Source organism: Apaloderma vittatum, unplaced genomic scaffold (assembly GCF_000703405.1).
Source record: "Apaloderma vittatum isolate BGI_N311 unplaced genomic scaffold, ASM70340v1 scaffold11466, whole genome shotgun sequence".
Taxonomy (NCBI): Eukaryota; Metazoa; Chordata; class Aves; order Trogoniformes; family Trogonidae; genus Apaloderma; species Apaloderma vittatum.
The window spans coordinates 26,173-43,326 of NW_009723402.1; the positions used below are offsets into that span (position 1 = coordinate 26,173).

Genomic DNA, 17,154 nt, shown 5'->3' on the forward strand with positions numbered 1-17,154 from the left:
AGTGCTAATATATAATAGTAATAGTGCTAGAAAAATACTAGCCCGGGTATTTCTCACCAAAAGGTGAAAGCACAATCCTTACCAAGAAGGTATCCCTATCTTGGGTGAAGGAGAAGGAGCATGGCCCATCGACTGCCTCTTCTGAGTTTGTTCTCCCCGCAGCGACATACTCCTTCCCTATACCTTATATTCTGACCTTATCTATATTCCCCCCCGGGGTGATGTTTAACATGATTTGAGTGGAGAGTCAGGGACTATAGTTGTATATGTTTAGCTTGTACTTCTCTGAGCTCATTAGCACAGTCAGGGGTGTCAGCTTTGGTATGCATATTAGGGATAATGAAGCAAAAGGCACCTTCAGGCACAGCCTTCAGGATTGTGTTGAAGTCGTTCATCTCCATCTGTCCACATTTTTTAGTCAAAACAGGGCTGTCCTGGCCCCATAAGACTCCCTCTTTCTGCTGCTTCTCTGTGCAGGCCTTGTTGATCTTCATCCCCAATGTTTGCATAACAAATACGTGAGCACCTGCATTCTGCAGTTCTCAGTTCCTCGGGTTAAAATACTGCAATTTTCCACCTCCGGCTGTGCTGCTACTAAATGCAGCTCTGTTTTTTGTGGATAGATCACGTATGTCATTCTTAATTTCAAAACTGCCTGGGTGGGGCAGTTCATATGTAAGAATTAGTGCTAACCCTGATTTATGATTCCCAAAAATGTGCATGTATTTAGTAAAACATTCAGTTCTCCACATGTGTGTATATATAAGAATCTAGCTTTTCTTTTCCCTGTCTTCTGCCATATGAAGAGTTAGTAGTTAGAACAGTGTGTTAGAATGTCTGAACTCTTTGACCTTTGTTGATACCAGAGGACAAAACAGATGACTGATGATTTACAAATGGTGAGTGCAGGGCTTTAAAGTGTTCATTTAAAACTCAAGCATGTGTTTTTATCTCTTCTTTTTAAGCCTGAAGTTCAAGTCCGTCAAGTGGCTGTGAAATTCGCTAGCACAGTATTCCCTCCAGATCATATCCCTTCCAGATACTTACTCCTGTTAGCTGCAGGAGATCCGTAAGTTGTTTTCCTTTTGAAGTTCTATTCATGTATATATGTGTATACATGCAGACACATATATATTTTCATCCAATATGTATTTGGATGAAATATGAATACATATATATGTGTGTATGCATGCAACGTATTCATGCATATACATAAAAACTCACTGAAAATCAAGTATGATAATTTGGAAGTTAACCTCTACATAGACATTCTTGACAGTTCTGTGGAAAACTGTTACTGTGCCTTAGGGTAGCTTTTGGCTTGGATTCTTTTTCTTGTTTTAGATGAACCGCTATCACTACAGCACTTCATGTTAATGATAAATTGCAATTGCAAAGTAAGAATGCATTGACTGAAATCACCTTTACAGCAGCTGTAGAATTTCTCCTGGCAAATTCTCTCAGTCTATTTTTAGCCTGTATTTGCAAAGACTTAGGAGCATGCACTTGTGAGAGTTGCCGCTCTCTTCTGAGGAGCAGTTGACTCATTAAATTACCGTAACCCTTTCATTTGCAGTTTTCTGTTACTGCAATTTAAGTGATGGGGGGTTTTTCCAACTTACTTTAATTCCTTAATTTTTTATATGAGTAGCTATTATGTAACTAAGCAAAGCTAAACAGATCAATTGCAACAGACTGCTCTGTCGCTGCAGTGTCAACCCTGTTTCAGGAGCTGATTTTCTGCTAAGTAGATAGTGATAAACCTGCTGCTGTCAGGTGAAGCTTGATAGGAAGTGATGGGGAGGAGGAACAGATAGGGAAACAAGGATGTGGCAGCTAGGACCTGGTAGCGAACACTAGCAGGATGTAAGAGAAGTGGACTGATCTGCATGTTTTGTAGAGGCTGCTCATCCCCACCCTTTTTCTTCCCCCTCTCTAAAATTAAAAAATCATTAAAAATTCTGATGCACGCTTTTTGCCTCTTTCTTACTTTCAAAAAAAATATGCTTGTCACTTAAAAACTGTCCTAGCTTCCCAAGATACCTTATTGCTCATTAAAGCCCATTTATTCTGTGCAAATAATGTCTGTTTCTCATCTTTTCTTCTGAAAGACGAGAGGAGGTACATGCAGAAGCCCAGCGCGTTCTGAGAACATTTCCTGGAAAAAATGAAAAGGAGAGTTACGGGAAGCAGATGCCTTCCTTCCCTGAAATGGTCCATTACATTCAAGACAAGGTACAATGCTTCTCTCCTGGTAAATGACAATCCTGGTAATGAATAATCCCTGCTTCCCTTCATGTGTCTCGGTCACCTTCCCCCGAAGAATAAAGTTAGTTAAAATCAGTGAAGACCACACAATACTGCATTGCTAAGATCAGCACTCATTGTTACCTTCTGCTGGCAGTAATTGCAAGAGAGCCAAGTGTTAAGTAACAAGGAGGCAGATCCTTTAACAAAGAGATCATTTTGCTTTGACGCTGTTGTCTGAAAATGTGGAGAGTGAGGAATCCAGTGTTCAAAAGTGGTAATACAGGATGTTTCACAAGCACAGTTCGCTAACAAACATGTTCTTGAAGGCAGAGGAAAATCACTTAATAGTTGTGCTGGTGAAAATTAGTATCATGCATAAGACAGAATTAAGATTCCAGGCTAGGAAAGAAAATACTGGAACAAAAGTTTGGTTTGTAGATTTAAAGGCTTCATTATTCATTTTCATTGCAATCTGTGGAAATAAGGTCCATGTAAACAACCTTTCCCAAGTCTAGTGGAAAGTTACGCGAGAAACTCTGATAGTCTACTTTTTTAAAAAATACATCAGAGGTATGTAACATTGGAGCACATCTGGTTTTGCAAGATGTTTGTGACACCAGAACTCATACCTAAGAGGTTTCTTGTGAGATGTTGTATACTCTGCTGGCGTTGTACACTGCGACTGTATGAAGTATTTGAAGCTTTATTAAAAAACTTGCTTTTGTCAAAAAATACGTGTTATTTAAATAGATATAAAAATTAAGGAGCTAAGATTGAGCTTTAGATAACACTGCTAAATACCTGCCCTCTTGAAGTTAATTTTTAAGTTTTCCTTGACTTCTGTAATGTCACCAAATAGCTATGAGTCAGCCTAGTTTAATCACTACTGAGAAATAAAAGATTCCCTCACTTCTGGCTGAATTTAAAAAAAAATAATAAAATTTGAGCACTTTGCAGATCATTGTGAAGGCATCTTAAATCATGGAGGTACATTTTTTTTTGCTAGTTATTTCAAAGTGTGAGTTTTCAGATACCATGAGCAATCTGCAAGTGTTGGAGATACTTGAGAAGTTTTCTTGCATATCTTGGCACAGCAGGCTGAGATGCAAAATGGCTTTCCTACATGAATTAGCATTATCCTCCCTCTGTGAGAAAGTATATGTGAAAGTGTAGGACTTGATTGTTGGGTATGGGGTGAGAATCCATTCCTCAAGGATGTTGTCTTCTGGTTCACTGATTCAGGTTTTCAGTAAATGTTATGGATGTCGTTGAAGTTATGGTGCTGCAGAAGATCTGAGAGTGTTAAGAGATGTGAGGATCTGGTGACTTGTGTGCAACACACTGCCTTTTGTGTTTATTCAGAGGCAAGGCTGCCTGGCTGAATCCAGGCTGATACTGCCTAGAGAATACGGACGTGCTTTTCTGCAGTTTTTGCAGTGGTTGTTACTGGAAACCTTCTCTTTGAGTGTTTTTCTGCTGGAGTATTCCTGCTTGTCAAAGCTAACATTTCCATGGAAGACACTTGCTGTAGCAGCCTTCTACGTAGCAGGTAGCTGGGTCTCAGAGACTCCTGAGCTTGGCTGGTGCAGCACAAGGTGCCCACTTGCCTGTACTGGGGAAGCCTGACTGCTCTAGTCTTACTGGCTGCCTGTCAGCTGGGGCGCCTCAGCGTTTTGAACTTCAGAGTACTTAATTTTTAAATTCTAAAGTGCTCCTTTTTTCCCTGAGTGAAAGAAAGGATTTTGTCCTCCTCCAGCCTTGCCTGCTGTTCCCTCTCATGAACTGAGTATCCACTTTCTGAGCTGGTAAGGACATAAAGTTGATGGATCTAAATTGTACTACTATGAAGTGCACTGTGCCCTTCTTGTTATAGAGCTGTGGTACATTTTCAGTTGCTTGCAGAAGCAGCTATGACCTTTCCAAGATCTCTGTAGTTTGTGGGTCTGAATGTTCCACTCTTAATACACTGTGTTGTTTAGGCCTCTCATCGAATGAAAACTCCGGCCAAATATACGAGTGGAACTGCAGCGTTGCCTTTCAATCCTGCCACATTTGGAGAGGTAATTGTCTGGATTTACTTCCTCCGATATCTGTACCATTATCTGTTTTAGAGGACAGTGTAAGAAACTAACAGTTACCATAAGCCACCCTACATTCTAGAATTTATCTCTTAAACAGATGTTGGGATTAACTCTCTGTCTTTTAACCTACCTGTCCTTAGACAGCAGTCTGAGCAGAATTTTCACATGGACTTGGGAGGAATATTTGTGAGAGGGCTGCTCTACTGCAGCATACCTAATGGATAACTTGTCAGAGGAAGAAACTGGCAATCCTGTGCGAAAGTCCTGTTACGCTCCTTGAGGCTGTTCTTTTCATAGCAGATTCTCTGGCTTCAGTGATCTGTAGACACAAACTCAAATGCGATGGAAGATCTGTATTAGCAGTGTTCTGGTTTGCATTTATATGCATGCCAAATTGGGACAGGCTAAACTGCCTGCCAAGGAGGTTGCATCAGATGATGATAAACCAAAACGCTGTATGATTTAGTCTTTTGAGAGTGATGCAGACACTGTAGAGTTGACATGTTGGAGAAACCAGTCCTAAGATTTGGCGTATTTTATACTTGTTTCTTTGTCCATGCTGGCTTTTCTGTCTAGATTTGATTGAAGAAGTTGTCTTGGTATGGTTACATTAAATACAGCAAATAGCATGCTCTTTTGTTTTGTGTCTTCTGTGGTTTTCCAAGTCCTCATGCACTCAGCATCCTGTGTTTTTTCTCTTCTCTACTTAGATAGTTCTGTATCTGCGAATGTGTCTTGCTCACAGTGCAGGTGTGGTGCCAACCTCGCAGAGCTTGGCAGATATGCAAGATCATGCTCCAGCCATTGGACGTTACATAAGAAACCTCATGTCTGGCAACCACATATCTTTCTCTTCCTCCTCCTCTTCAAAAAGTGCAGAAACAAACCCTGTACACATATATATTGGCCTTCTTCAGCAGCTGTTAGCTGGTGTTGGAGGTAAGAAGCTGTATGCTGCATCATCTTGGAGGAAAAAAAATCTTTTCTTACTAGAAACGAGTTACCATGCTCACTGCTTTGAACTTAGCTCTAGCAATTGCAGAGTTGGCACATGGACTATGTGCTCTTCAGTTTAGTGTTCTCTTCTGTGCTGCTCTGTAGGTGGGAGAGAACAGAACAGTAAAATTGCAGCAGTGGTTGGCATAATATTTAAAATTATGAGGCCATTGTCTTCAGCAGCTTCCTCGCCAGTGAATGCTGTGTCTTCCTCACTCGGATAATAGCGCATCTGCAACAACTCTTAAATCAATTGAATGCCTTTAGAACAATTTGGTACCAGAATGTTTGCTTCTATTAGTTTCCCTAATATTTCTGAGAAATAGCATACCCTTTTATTCGGTGTTCTTTGTGAACACCAAATGAATACTTTGAAATGCCTGATGCTTCTTAGCCTCTTTTTAGTCACTGCTTGTTAGACTCTTTTAAATACTGCAGTTGTTTAGTAACATGAGTCTTTAATTACCATTTAGGTTTGCCAGTCATGTATTGTCTTCTGGAAGTTATTTCAGTGTATCCGGAAAAACTAGCAACCAGATTTGTAGACAAAATGGATTGGATAAAGGTATGTTGAAAACCCTTTGGTTTGTATTTTGAGTGGAGAGGATTTGGCACTAGCAAAACCTGGCATTTTCCTGTGGTGGAAGGAAGTAGTATTTCCAGTTATGCACTCAATTTGAAGTCCGGTATTTCTGCTTACAGTCAGTATGTCATGAGATGTTACATGTAGCAGGATGGGGAAATTATTTTTTTTCTTTCATGTTGCTGATTTCTTAAAAGTCTTTCCAACAGAAGTGATTCTATGATTCTGTGTTCTGAATAATCTGTGCCATTGGTCTTGTTGGTATAGTCAGTCCTTTTTCCTTCTTGTTCTGGTGAACAGCAGAAGAAAACTGAAAACAAAATTCTGCAAATTTTTGAAGAAATTGTTTTAACAATGGGAATGTTTCATTGGGAAGATGTGAGTGGCTTCTCAGAAAATGAGATGAATTAGATCCCTGATTCTTTTTGAGCCCTTTTTAAATTTTTATATTAGCCTCAAAGAAAAAAAACAAAACAGATAAACTGGAGCCTGATTGGAATAAAGGACAATTCTGCTTTCCCTAGGTTGTCTTCTCAGGCAACTTTCTGCTTTTTCATGATTTGCTTCACAAATGGTACTTGATTGAGTTAAAGAAAATTCAGAATGTGTTCTGATATTTTCTCCTGCCGATATCTGTGCTACATTTTACTGCATACAGTTTAGCACATCTTATTTAAAAGTATAGATACACACCTCAAAGGAGAGGACTTACAAACATTCTCTGTTTAAGTATTGCACATTTGCAGGGAAAAAACCCCTTCTTTTTCTTTGGCTTGATGGTAGTTTGCAAAGTTAAGCTTCTAGGGGCGGTGACTGAAACTGTTGTAAATCATCTGTGCGATTTTTCTTTGCCAAGTGGGAGGAACAGGTCCAGGGGTTTGTTAGAATCCAGCAATGTGATCTGATGCAAGTTTTGAGTTTGAGTTATGTTTCACGAGCCTGACAGATCTCATTTCTCGTTTGTTTGGCTCATTTTCACCTTCTTTGCAGTGGCCTAAGCCATTCTAAGATTTGGGTATGAATTTTTCATGTGAATGTGTTGCATTATACATGAAATTAATTGCAGAGGTAAAATTATATCTTAACAAATTATCTGAGGCTTCCCAAATTCAACTTATTAAAAATTTGGGTAATACAGAATGTCTAATACAAAGTGGATAAATCTGTGTTGAGAGCTGTGATATCCTGAGCACTGTTTTTTTTGTCACCGTTGGATTTAATTGACTTAACTTCTAGAGATTTTTTTTCTACTTCGATTAATGAAAAGGAAATGGAAGCCTCCAGTAGGTCAGGAAAAAGAGTGTCTTTAGGATCTGGGGTTTTTTTTCCGCTCATTATGAATGCAAAATGTGGCAGCTCTTCTCTGAAAACAAAATTCAGCCAAACATTCAGTTGGCATCTTTAAATCAGAATTGGTGGATAATCCTCTTGCAGCTAGTGGCAGTGTTCATCCTAAACGCTGAACATAATGAGTGCTTTGCTGAATTGAGTGCTTTGTTTCTTACTAAGTGATAATGCTGTCGGTTTAAAGAGTGGTTTCTGAGTTAAGTACTATTTATGTAGCTACATGACAGTTGTGCTCATATACTGAAGCTCTGTATGAATAGAATATACAGTAATAATAAACAGTAGAAGAAGCTGTTTCCATATTTTATGGGGTTTTTTTTAAACTCTCGCAGAGCTTGATGAACACAAACAAAGAAGAAATGCGTGAGCTTGCAGCCCTGTTTTATTCTGTAGTGCTGTCTACCATGTCTGGAGATGAGCTTAGGGCCTCCTTGGAGCAGCTGATCAAGATGACAAAGGACAACCATGTAACTACCTTTCTTTGTCTGTGCTTCTGGTTTTTTCTCATGTCATGAAACTGATAGGAAATCTGAATCTCAATGTGTCTGGGATGTATTAGTCTTAATCTGCATGTTAAATTAACTAGCTGATTTCCAGCTGGATGGTGAGAAGGGATTTTTGTTGTAACAAATCTTTTTGTTGCAACAAATGTTTTAAATAAATGAATCCCTGAAGCTGTTGTTAAGGTTAGTAGGAGGTTTTCCTGAAGGCACTTCCCAAGCACAGCCAGCACTGCCACATATTTTAAGCACGTTTAGCTAAATATTCCTTGTTACACTGTGTGGTAATGGATCACACTACCTACCTCAAACAGTTTACTGTTTCCTTATTCGTGAGGAACTACAAGTACCCAAAGAAACTAATAAAATGTTTAATTTGTTTAAATGTTTAACTTTCACTCCTTTCTGAGCCATAGCTGCCTCCTGGCTCCTCATTGCCCCAGGGTCTTGTCCTGCCAGCAGCCTTGCCTCCCACCCCACATGGACTGCTCAGCAGCCTCCATTGCTGTATTACTACACGGTGGGTTTCCCTGCCTTCCCTCATCCAGCAGCTTCTTCCCCCTCCTGTTATTCTTATCTCTCAATTTTACACCACGAGCATAGAGGAGGAGTCCTGAAAACAAATTGGGTGGGTTTCTGTGCTGGTGTGTCTCGAATCCTTAAAGGAAAGGAAAGTAGTAGCATTTTTAGGTTATATTTTCCACAGATATTTTTATATCAGTCTCTCTAAAGGACTTAATGGGCCACAATTTTACATTGCAGGTAACAGGGTCAAATGCTGACAAGAAGTGCTTACTACTTTATGTCATAGTTAACAAATGTGATTTACTTTGAATCTGTGAAAGCTTTGTCTGTGATTCCAAAGCCATGTTACTGCTCAGTCTTACGCAGAGGACAGCTTCTGTGATCAAGAAGTTGGCACAGACAGATCCCAGACCCCACCTCTGCTTTCTGCCCCCGTCAGGCATGAAGCTATGGTGACCTTTCACAGAACTGAGAATAAAGAGGAGTGTGAACCACGAAACAAAAAAAAGAAGTGTTCCCACGCGTGTTTGAGTCAGTTGGAGCTCTAGTTCACCATGAGTGTGCAAACCCAATTGAATGAGCACAGCTAGAGGTGGTACTAATTTCTAGAGTCTCCTAAGGACTGCAGCATACATGAAATGCTGGGCACAGGGGAATAAACTGTTTTCAGCTGACTGTAGCGCTGTGAGAGCACAACAAGGAGAAGCCCCTAGTGATCAGGCTAAGTTCATAATTTCATCGTGGTAGCACAGTTGCACTGATACGACTTTTTGTAGGGTCATGATAAAAAATGTGATACATGAACTAATCTGAATTTAAGATCCTGCCCCCTTCATTTTTTAAAAAAAAATTAAAGTAGCATTTAAGTCACACGGCCTTATTTCTGCACAAAATATTTTTGTTAGAATTCACCAGTGAGAAAGAGCACCACCATTAGGTAGTTTCAGCACCAGATCAACATTGGAGAAATTAATGTTCTTGACATTTAATTGCAGTAATTAGATTTCATAGTCTGTGGCCTACTGAACTGTGTAGATGCATTGCCTTCAATATTCATCAGTCAAGTTTGCCTTCAGTATTTGTAGGTCAAGTGTGTTCACATTCTTAGCAGTACAAATCTAGAGTAATTTCCTGTTATTGCTTTTTACCAAAGAGTGTATTTTGTCTCCTTAATCTGAATATGTCCAGTTTTTAAGTAGAGACAGCATAGTATTATCTTAGTTCACCCTCATAAGTCTGTACTTGCAGCTCGCATTAATTGTATTTTTTCACTTTTTTCTTTTTGCCTAGCTACCAGGTGGTAGACTTTAGGAGTATGAGTGCTGATGCTAAAAGTTCTTAATCTGTCCTCCTGCGCCTCTTCTAAGTCTTGTTGATATATTTGAAAGGACTCTGGTGGGCAGAGAGCACTAGCAGTATCAAACTCTGTTGTTGCATTATGTGTTAAAACCCTGCTTTTGTGAGGATGTCTTCTCATCTGACTTGTCCATATGTGTTTTTAAATCAGTGCTTCGTGCAAAGAGTTACTTTGAAAATAAGATTCTCTTTCCTTTTGGTGTTGTCCGTAGAGCCCAGAGGTCCAACATGGATCCTTGTTGGCTTTGGGATTTACAGTAGGAAGGTACCTGGCCAAAGGGAAAATAAGAACGATGGAGCTACATGATATGGAACAGCCAAACACTGCAGTCATGCCAGAACAAGATCAGCTCATAAAGTCGACGACAGAGACAATAGGTAACTTCCTGCCTGAGGCTTTGCTATATCTAATAGTTGTTTTTCCAGTCACCCAGGCTGAGAACTTTTCCATCATCATGTAGATACCATGATCTTGAGTTCTCTTTCTGTGATAGAATTTATAGCCTGTAAAAGTTTCATGTGATTAGATGTCTGGATGTAGCACTTTTCAACAAGAATTAGGCGGACTCTTTGCTCATGGACCAACATAGCACAATTACAAATGGTGCCACTGCCTAGTGTCTCCTTTCACTTTGGTTTTCTTCTAGCATAGTGCTTCCTACCAGCTGTAGAGAATAAGCGCTTTGCTTCTCGCATGGGTGAAATATAAGTGTCTGCCTTCCCACTACTAAATATTAATGTAAAATCCAAGTAATCCTATTCTGCTTTTTCCGATAGGTTCTTTTCTGGACAGCACCTCTCCCTTCCTCGTGGTGGCTGCTTGCACGGCTCTTGGGGAAATTGGCAGGAACGGCCCCTTGCCAATTCCCAGTGAAGGAACAGGATTTACAAAGCTGCAACTTGTTGAGAGCTTATTGGCCCGAATCCCTTCCAGCAAGGAAACAAATAAGGCAAGATTTTGTAGTGTTGTTCGTTTATAGAATGCCCCGTCCCCAGGTTTATGTATTACCTGCCAAACTCGGCCTCGGGGTTTTTTTAGGAATTAGGCTTGTCGTTGACTTTAGTGAGTCAGAATTTGACTAAGTATTTTCAGAATTAGGCTAAGGTTTTTTCCAGTAGTTTTTTCTAGTAGTTGATTACTTGTGCTTTCTGTAGCCATAAGTAGGAACTTAAGAGATGAAAACTATGTCTGGGCATAATTTTAATTCAGGAAAAATGGGAATATCTTTACGTGAAACAATCCTCAGAGGATTGGACGTTTGTTTTCATCTGTGTTTTGGAAGAGAGGTGTATTGATTGATCTAATAAGCCGCTTGCCTGTCTAACTTCTGGTAGTGAAACGTTAGCAAGGTTGAGGAAGAGTGGGTTTAAAGTTTATCTTCTGGATTTACAGGGAAGTTATGTGATGGTATCTGTTTTTTTGTTTGTATTTAAGATGAAGGAAAGAGCAATACAAACATTGGGTTACTTCCCAGTGGGAGATGAAGATTTTCCCCACCAGAAGCTGCTGTTGCAGGGTTTAATGGATTCTGTGGAGGTGAGGTGCTATCAATGTATTAAGCTTTATACTGCAGTAAGTGTTTCTGTTTGAATGCTTTTTATATACTCTAGAGCCCAGGGGAACTGTCTTTTTGGTTTTTATAACTGCTTTGAAACGGAGCGCGGAGGTTGGTTGGGACTTCTAAACTGTTTTATGCCACAGTTTGAAAATTTGCCAGTTGAGATCTCTGCCCCAGTCTTACAGTATTGAAGCCACAGAATCATAGAACAGTTTCACTTGGAAGAGACCTTCAAGAAAAACCCTGTCTTTTGGCCTTCAAAAAGTAGATAATAAAAATACACCTTCTTTTACATCTGAACGGTATCAGCTGGTACAATTCGCTTGAATTAGAAGCTTTAGTTATAGGAATATACATATCTGTTTAAGTGCATCAATGTAGTGCACTACGTTCTTTCACAGTACTTCAGAGCTGCAGTGCATATTTCGGTATGCCAGACAGCAAAACTAGACAGTCGAGGAGGTTTTTTTAGTGTTCTTATTTACAGCTTGTTTTACCTTTCCTCCTTGTTCATATTGACATAAGATTCAGCAGCTGTTGAGTATCAGACAGGTTGACTTTGCCGAGTGCTCTGGTTGGACATGATCAAACAAACAAAAATTTTGTACACTAAATGATATTTCTTAGTGCCGTGTTTATCTCCTGTAACCACTTAGGGATGTTGCAGCTTTCTTTATATAAAATACGTACTTGGAAAAAAACCAATTTATCTTAGATTGCAGAAAGCTAAGGCCTTAATTCTCCAAGTGCCTGAGCATTTTGTTCTTCCAGAGAGTAAGGAAAGCAGTCTGGAAGGTACTGGGCAGGTATGGAAATCAGTTCTTAGGACTCAAGATTCATTATAAATAATGACAAAAAAGTGGCAGACTTCTGCACCTTCTGTTTCTGAGGGCTTAGAAAATAGTGGAAAGAGAACGGAGAAACAAATCAAAGTATTGTCTGAGTTCTTTTAATGTGAAATATTTGTGCATCTCAACTTACGGATCAACTTATGGTTGGAATTACAGGAGAATCTTTTACTACTGTGTGCTATAACAAAGACGCAGTAATTTTCATTAATGACTGGCAGTCTTGTTCTAACTTTGTTTTATTTTCATCCTGTCTCCAGTTCTTTCTGTTGACTAAGTTAAACTTCTGCAGAGATTAGCAAATGCTTTGTAGGAAGTACTCTTTAAAAATAAGTGTGGAAATCTTAAATCTTAGCATTCTTTTTGAAGAGCTTGACATTGGCTTAGTTTACATCAATTTCAGTGGATCCAAGGTGCCACATAGTCTCAGAAGCTCACCAAAGGAATGACCTTTTTGCAGATCGGTGCTGAGAACAGGGCTTGAGAAAAGAAACTATGGTTTTGTGGAGTAAGCACCAGAAGTGTGTGTTTAATTAGTACTGTCATTGAAGCTCTATTGTGTTTTTCAGGCCAAGCAAATAGAACTGCAGTTCACCGTTGGTGAAGCTATTACCAGCGCAGCTGTAGGAACCAGCTCAGTGGCCGCACGTGATGCATGGACAGTCACAGAGGAGGAATATATCCCTCCCCCAGGTATGCCTTTCTAATACACAGTCTGTGCTGAGGGCCATAAAATCTCACAGTTCTTGACTAACACTGGGCTCTGTAACTTCCACGATGTTTGATTTACTATAGTAGAAGCAAGAGACGTTTTACGTTTGTTAATGCACTGCTTGGTGTTCTACAATGCTGATTTATAAACAGGTCATTTCACCTCTTCAAGTCCATCTACTCGGACGGTGCTATTTAAGTAACTGGTTGATGAAATCTTAAGTCATTGCCACTTGACACTGCATTTTCATTTTGTTTTTCCATGTTGGGATAGTTTCAAGTTTAACATACAGAAACCTTTTAAAATAACATTTTGAAGCCTGCACTGGAAAGCAGAGTTATAAAATAAAATTGCAAGTCTTCTAACAACTACTTGGAGTTATACGATTAAGTGACATTTGTATGCAGTAAATACAGAATTTTTATTTAGGGACTAAGATTCTATACCCATTTAAATACAAGCATGGCAGAATGCTAGCTTCCAAACAGGCAGCTGAAAATATCGGCCTCAGACCTGCAGACAAATGTTTTAATGATGTGAGTGGTCTTAGATTTCTAGCACTCCCAAGGCAGAGTATGTGCAGAATGGGATAGGAACCGAATCCTACTGTTCATTGCTTCAGAAAGTTTGGGTCCTTACAAAATGAAAGAAGTACACTGAGTCTTACGCAGTATGAGTGGTACCTCTTCTTGGCAGCAGGCTCTGAAACACTTTCACGAAGAATTAGGACTCTCTTCAGTCTTTCTCTTAGGAGAAGTACTTTCCCAGCCACTCCAGTGAAAGCTTTTCCTAAATAAGTAGAGATTAAGGTTTCACCTGAGTGCTCATGGGCTGATTAGGTTTTTAATTACCTCTGGACATTGTATTGAAATTTAAAACTGGTGCGGACAATTCTCAAAGCTCCCCCCACCTCCGCCTTTCTTTCTTTCATATAGATTTGAAAGTGAATGATGTGGTTCCCTGGGTCCTAGACCTTATTTTGAACAAGCACATTGTCAGCCCCAACCCACACATTAGGCAGGCAGCTTGCATCTGGCTACTGTCAATGGTGAAGAAGCTGAGCACGCACAAAGCAATTAAGGTAAGAAATATGCCCTTTGCTAACACTGACTTGTCCCTATTTTTGCTTCTCCTTGCTGTCCCTTCCTTCCCCTTTGCTTCCATCGCTTCTTTTTCCCCAATGCTCGCGCAGCCCTTACTGAAGTCTTTTGGAGATGTGTTTTATCTTTTGTTACTAGAGGAGCAAACTAACTGGCAGATAAACAAATCTGTTTGGCCCCTTTGTAAACCTCAGACTTGCACTCAGGTCAGAGTGTGCTTAGGGTAAATAGTTGATCTAAGATGAAGTAGCGGTACATCTTTCCTTGGGAAGAAGAGACTAGTGTCAGAGCACTTTTTAGAATTTATTTTTGGAAAATATTAAAAGGAAGTCTGGGAGGGGAAGAGGAGAGAGAACTAGATGGGATTCCTGATTTATTTGTTTCACAGAGTTTATCACACCTTTGGTACCTAGGACCAGTTATGATGTGCTTAGCATATTGTGTGGTTTTGCTGGGCTTTGAGGAAAACCTTGTATTTAGCATGCTTCTCTGAAACAAGAGAATATGAAAGGTCCTATACAAGAGCTTATAAAGCATTCACAGCCAAAATATTCTCTCTCTGACTGTGATGGGACCATGTAACCATTTTGTGCTCATGGTAGCGAGCTTTGGGACAGTTGGTGCTTTGCAAGTGTAAGGTTTTACATGTAAAACCTTCCCACATACTACATTTGTGTAAACAATGGACCTTGTGGAAGGTCACAAAGTCCACTAGTTTGGGGATGAAGATGTCCTCGCACACAGGATAGCCCCATCTAGCTGCAAGCCACAGTTATGACTCATTACTACCATGTACTAGACAAGAAAAAAAGATATGTGATTTACTAATGGCATGGTAGCTGTAAAAAGGTGACAGAGAAATAACTGTTAACTTCTGTAAATGTCAGCCAGGCTGCTGCTTACCTGTCTGGAAGAGTGGGCAGTTCTTGTCATAGGTATAGCTCAAACAAGCAACTCCATTGGCAGAGTAGCCTCTGTTTATCTGTTAGCAGCTTGCCTTGAGACCAAACAAAGGATCCAAACCCTGAGATAAAAATAACGTCCTTTTCTCTTATCTTACAGTCTCATCTTAAGGACATTCAAAGTGCTTTTGTTTCAATTCTGTCAGATAGTGATGGTAAGTATTATCACATTTTTTTGTGGGCTTTTAACATAATGGAGGGAATCTTTGAAGAGGCAGAAAGTGAGTTACACCGTCTCTTCCACTTAGCATTAAAAGATGACTGCAGAAACATCCCATTTCCGGTGTAACAGGAATGATTTTTTTTCCTAAATGTCACATGTAGAGATAAGAAGCACAGCTTTTTGCCATGCTTTGCTAATCAAGCACATTGTGCTTTGGGAAGCAGGATGTGTAACACAGAGTTCTGTGTGGACAGGAACTTTAAGTTCTCTCTAAGCTGGCAAATTTTGATTTTTAGGTCTATCCATGGCAGCTAGCAGAAAGGGTGGAATTCGGCATCCTATGCAAAGCTGCCTGAAGTAGGAGAGTATTGCCAGTAACTGTACTGGACCTCATGGGCCAGTGGTCTGTCAGATTACAAATGGCTCTTGGAACTCTCTCTGCTATTTCAAAACCTGCAGTGACAATGTTAACTTGAAGATGTTGCCTAATATGGTGGGGGGTATGCCTTCAGGACAAATTGCTGCATCAGAATGCAAAGTTCGTGTCTTGCCCAGACTGGACTGCTCTAAAATGGAGAGCTGTGGGCTGCAGCAGAGAGCTCCATTTGCTAGATCATGATTTTGCTTGAATCTTGGTTTTGAAATTTGTGTGTTACCTAATTACCTGCTTATATTTAATTTTACTTTGTAAAATCTCTTGCAGAGCTTAGTCAAGATGTTGCTTCCAAAGGTCTCGGACTGATATACGAACTAGGAAGTGAACAGGATCAACAAGAGCTAGTCACCACGCTTGTTGATACCCTTATGACTGGGAAAAGGTACTGAGATCAGAATGCAAGTGGGAGAGTTCTCAGAGTTATGTGTCTAATGGAAAAAAAATGTGCCTCTCATGTAGAAAGAGATGTTTTGTGGCCAAGGGCAAGGCAATATCCCCATACTCCCAGTGCAGCAAGCTAGGACGTTTCTTAGTACAGCTTAGAGTTTTTGTGACTGAAGTTGTTCTGGTTTGCTCCTTTCAACAAAGCTTCAAAACAATGATTCAGTCCTGATTGAAGCAGTTCAAATCAGCTGCGGTTTGGTTAGATTTCATACTTGCTGCATTGTGTAACTGTGAAGGACAATACCCTCTTGCAGCAGCAGTGGTGATATTGCAGAATTGGGGACTTGCTTGTGCATGCAAGGTGCCTTCTGCTGAGGAACTGTTACAAGTGATCACTTGTCAGCTTAGTGCAAAAAGTACTGGTCTTGAGAATTATGTTGGTCAGTTCTCTTTAGCAGCCTGACTCTATCTAACCTGGTGTGGATGTGAATGACAGAAAACTTGGCTGGGAGTTTGGGGATCCAGTGATGGTAAGCAGGCAGAGATTACATGAGTAGAAATTGGATTTCTTCATTTTGGAGATTTACTGTCCGTTATATGACTTGTGTCTGGGCAGAAGTAAAAAGCTGTCATGCAGCATTTTGACTTTTTATTCTGTGACTGCACAGCAAAGCACTCACTTTCTACAGTGTCTTGGTAACATTGCATATGATGCTAGGTAATGAGATTCCTTGCAGTGCGTGTGGTGTTGCATATCTCTGGGTTTTTTTGATGGGATTGAAACTGAAAGAATGTGAGGTTACTGAGTTAATAAAGCAAAACAAATTAACTTGTTCTGTAGCATGCAGTCCATTCAAGGGTAAACTTTCATAAGGCTAATATTAGACCTCTTTTCTGCTAGAGCCAAACATGAGATGACTGGAGAAACTGTGGTGTTTCAGGGTGGCCTGAGCAAAACCCCAGATGGGTAAGTTTACTGATAGGATCAACACACAAACAGTGCTGAAACAGTATTTCCTTGCTTATAAATCTGCTTCCTGATCTTTTTGTTCATTGTTCTGAGTTACCGCTACTGTTTTCTTGTAGTACGGATAGAGTATTCATTTCTCTCTGCTTTAGGCAGTGATTTGACTGTAATTTTAGCTATTATGGCATTTATGTGGCTGAAAACATGACACTGATTTGCCTTCTGCTTTACAAAGTCAAGGCCTTTCTACCTACAAGGAGCTTTGTTCACTGGCTAGTGATCTCAATCAACCAGACCTGGTGTACAAATTCATGAATCTGGCCAACCATCACGCCATGTGGAATTCTCGGAAGGTAATTTGCTGCTTTCGTACCACTTCCATTCC

General features: G+C 40.0%; 1 protein-coding gene across 1 annotated transcript in view; it reads left to right on the top strand.

Annotated features, from left to right (window-relative positions):
* LOC104275982 (proteasome-associated protein ECM29 homolog) overlaps positions 1-17,154 on the top strand; it is a gene marked incomplete at both ends in the record, with an annotated part of 39,000 nt that overhangs the window by 18,183 nt on the left and 3,663 nt on the right. Inside the window, 15 exon segments of the mRNA XM_009872109.1 lie at positions 966-1,069; positions 2,112-2,235; positions 4,230-4,310; positions 5,042-5,270; positions 5,801-5,892; positions 7,590-7,724; positions 9,851-10,016; positions 10,416-10,588; positions 11,074-11,175; positions 12,615-12,738; positions 13,693-13,838; positions 14,920-14,974; positions 15,686-15,800; positions 16,704-16,769; positions 17,005-17,122. Of these exon segments, the coding sequence (XP_009870411.1) occupies positions 966-1,069; positions 2,112-2,235; positions 4,230-4,310; positions 5,042-5,270; positions 5,801-5,892; positions 7,590-7,724; positions 9,851-10,016; positions 10,416-10,588; positions 11,074-11,175; positions 12,615-12,738; positions 13,693-13,838; positions 14,920-14,974; positions 15,686-15,800; positions 16,704-16,769; positions 17,005-17,122 (1,830 nt within the window).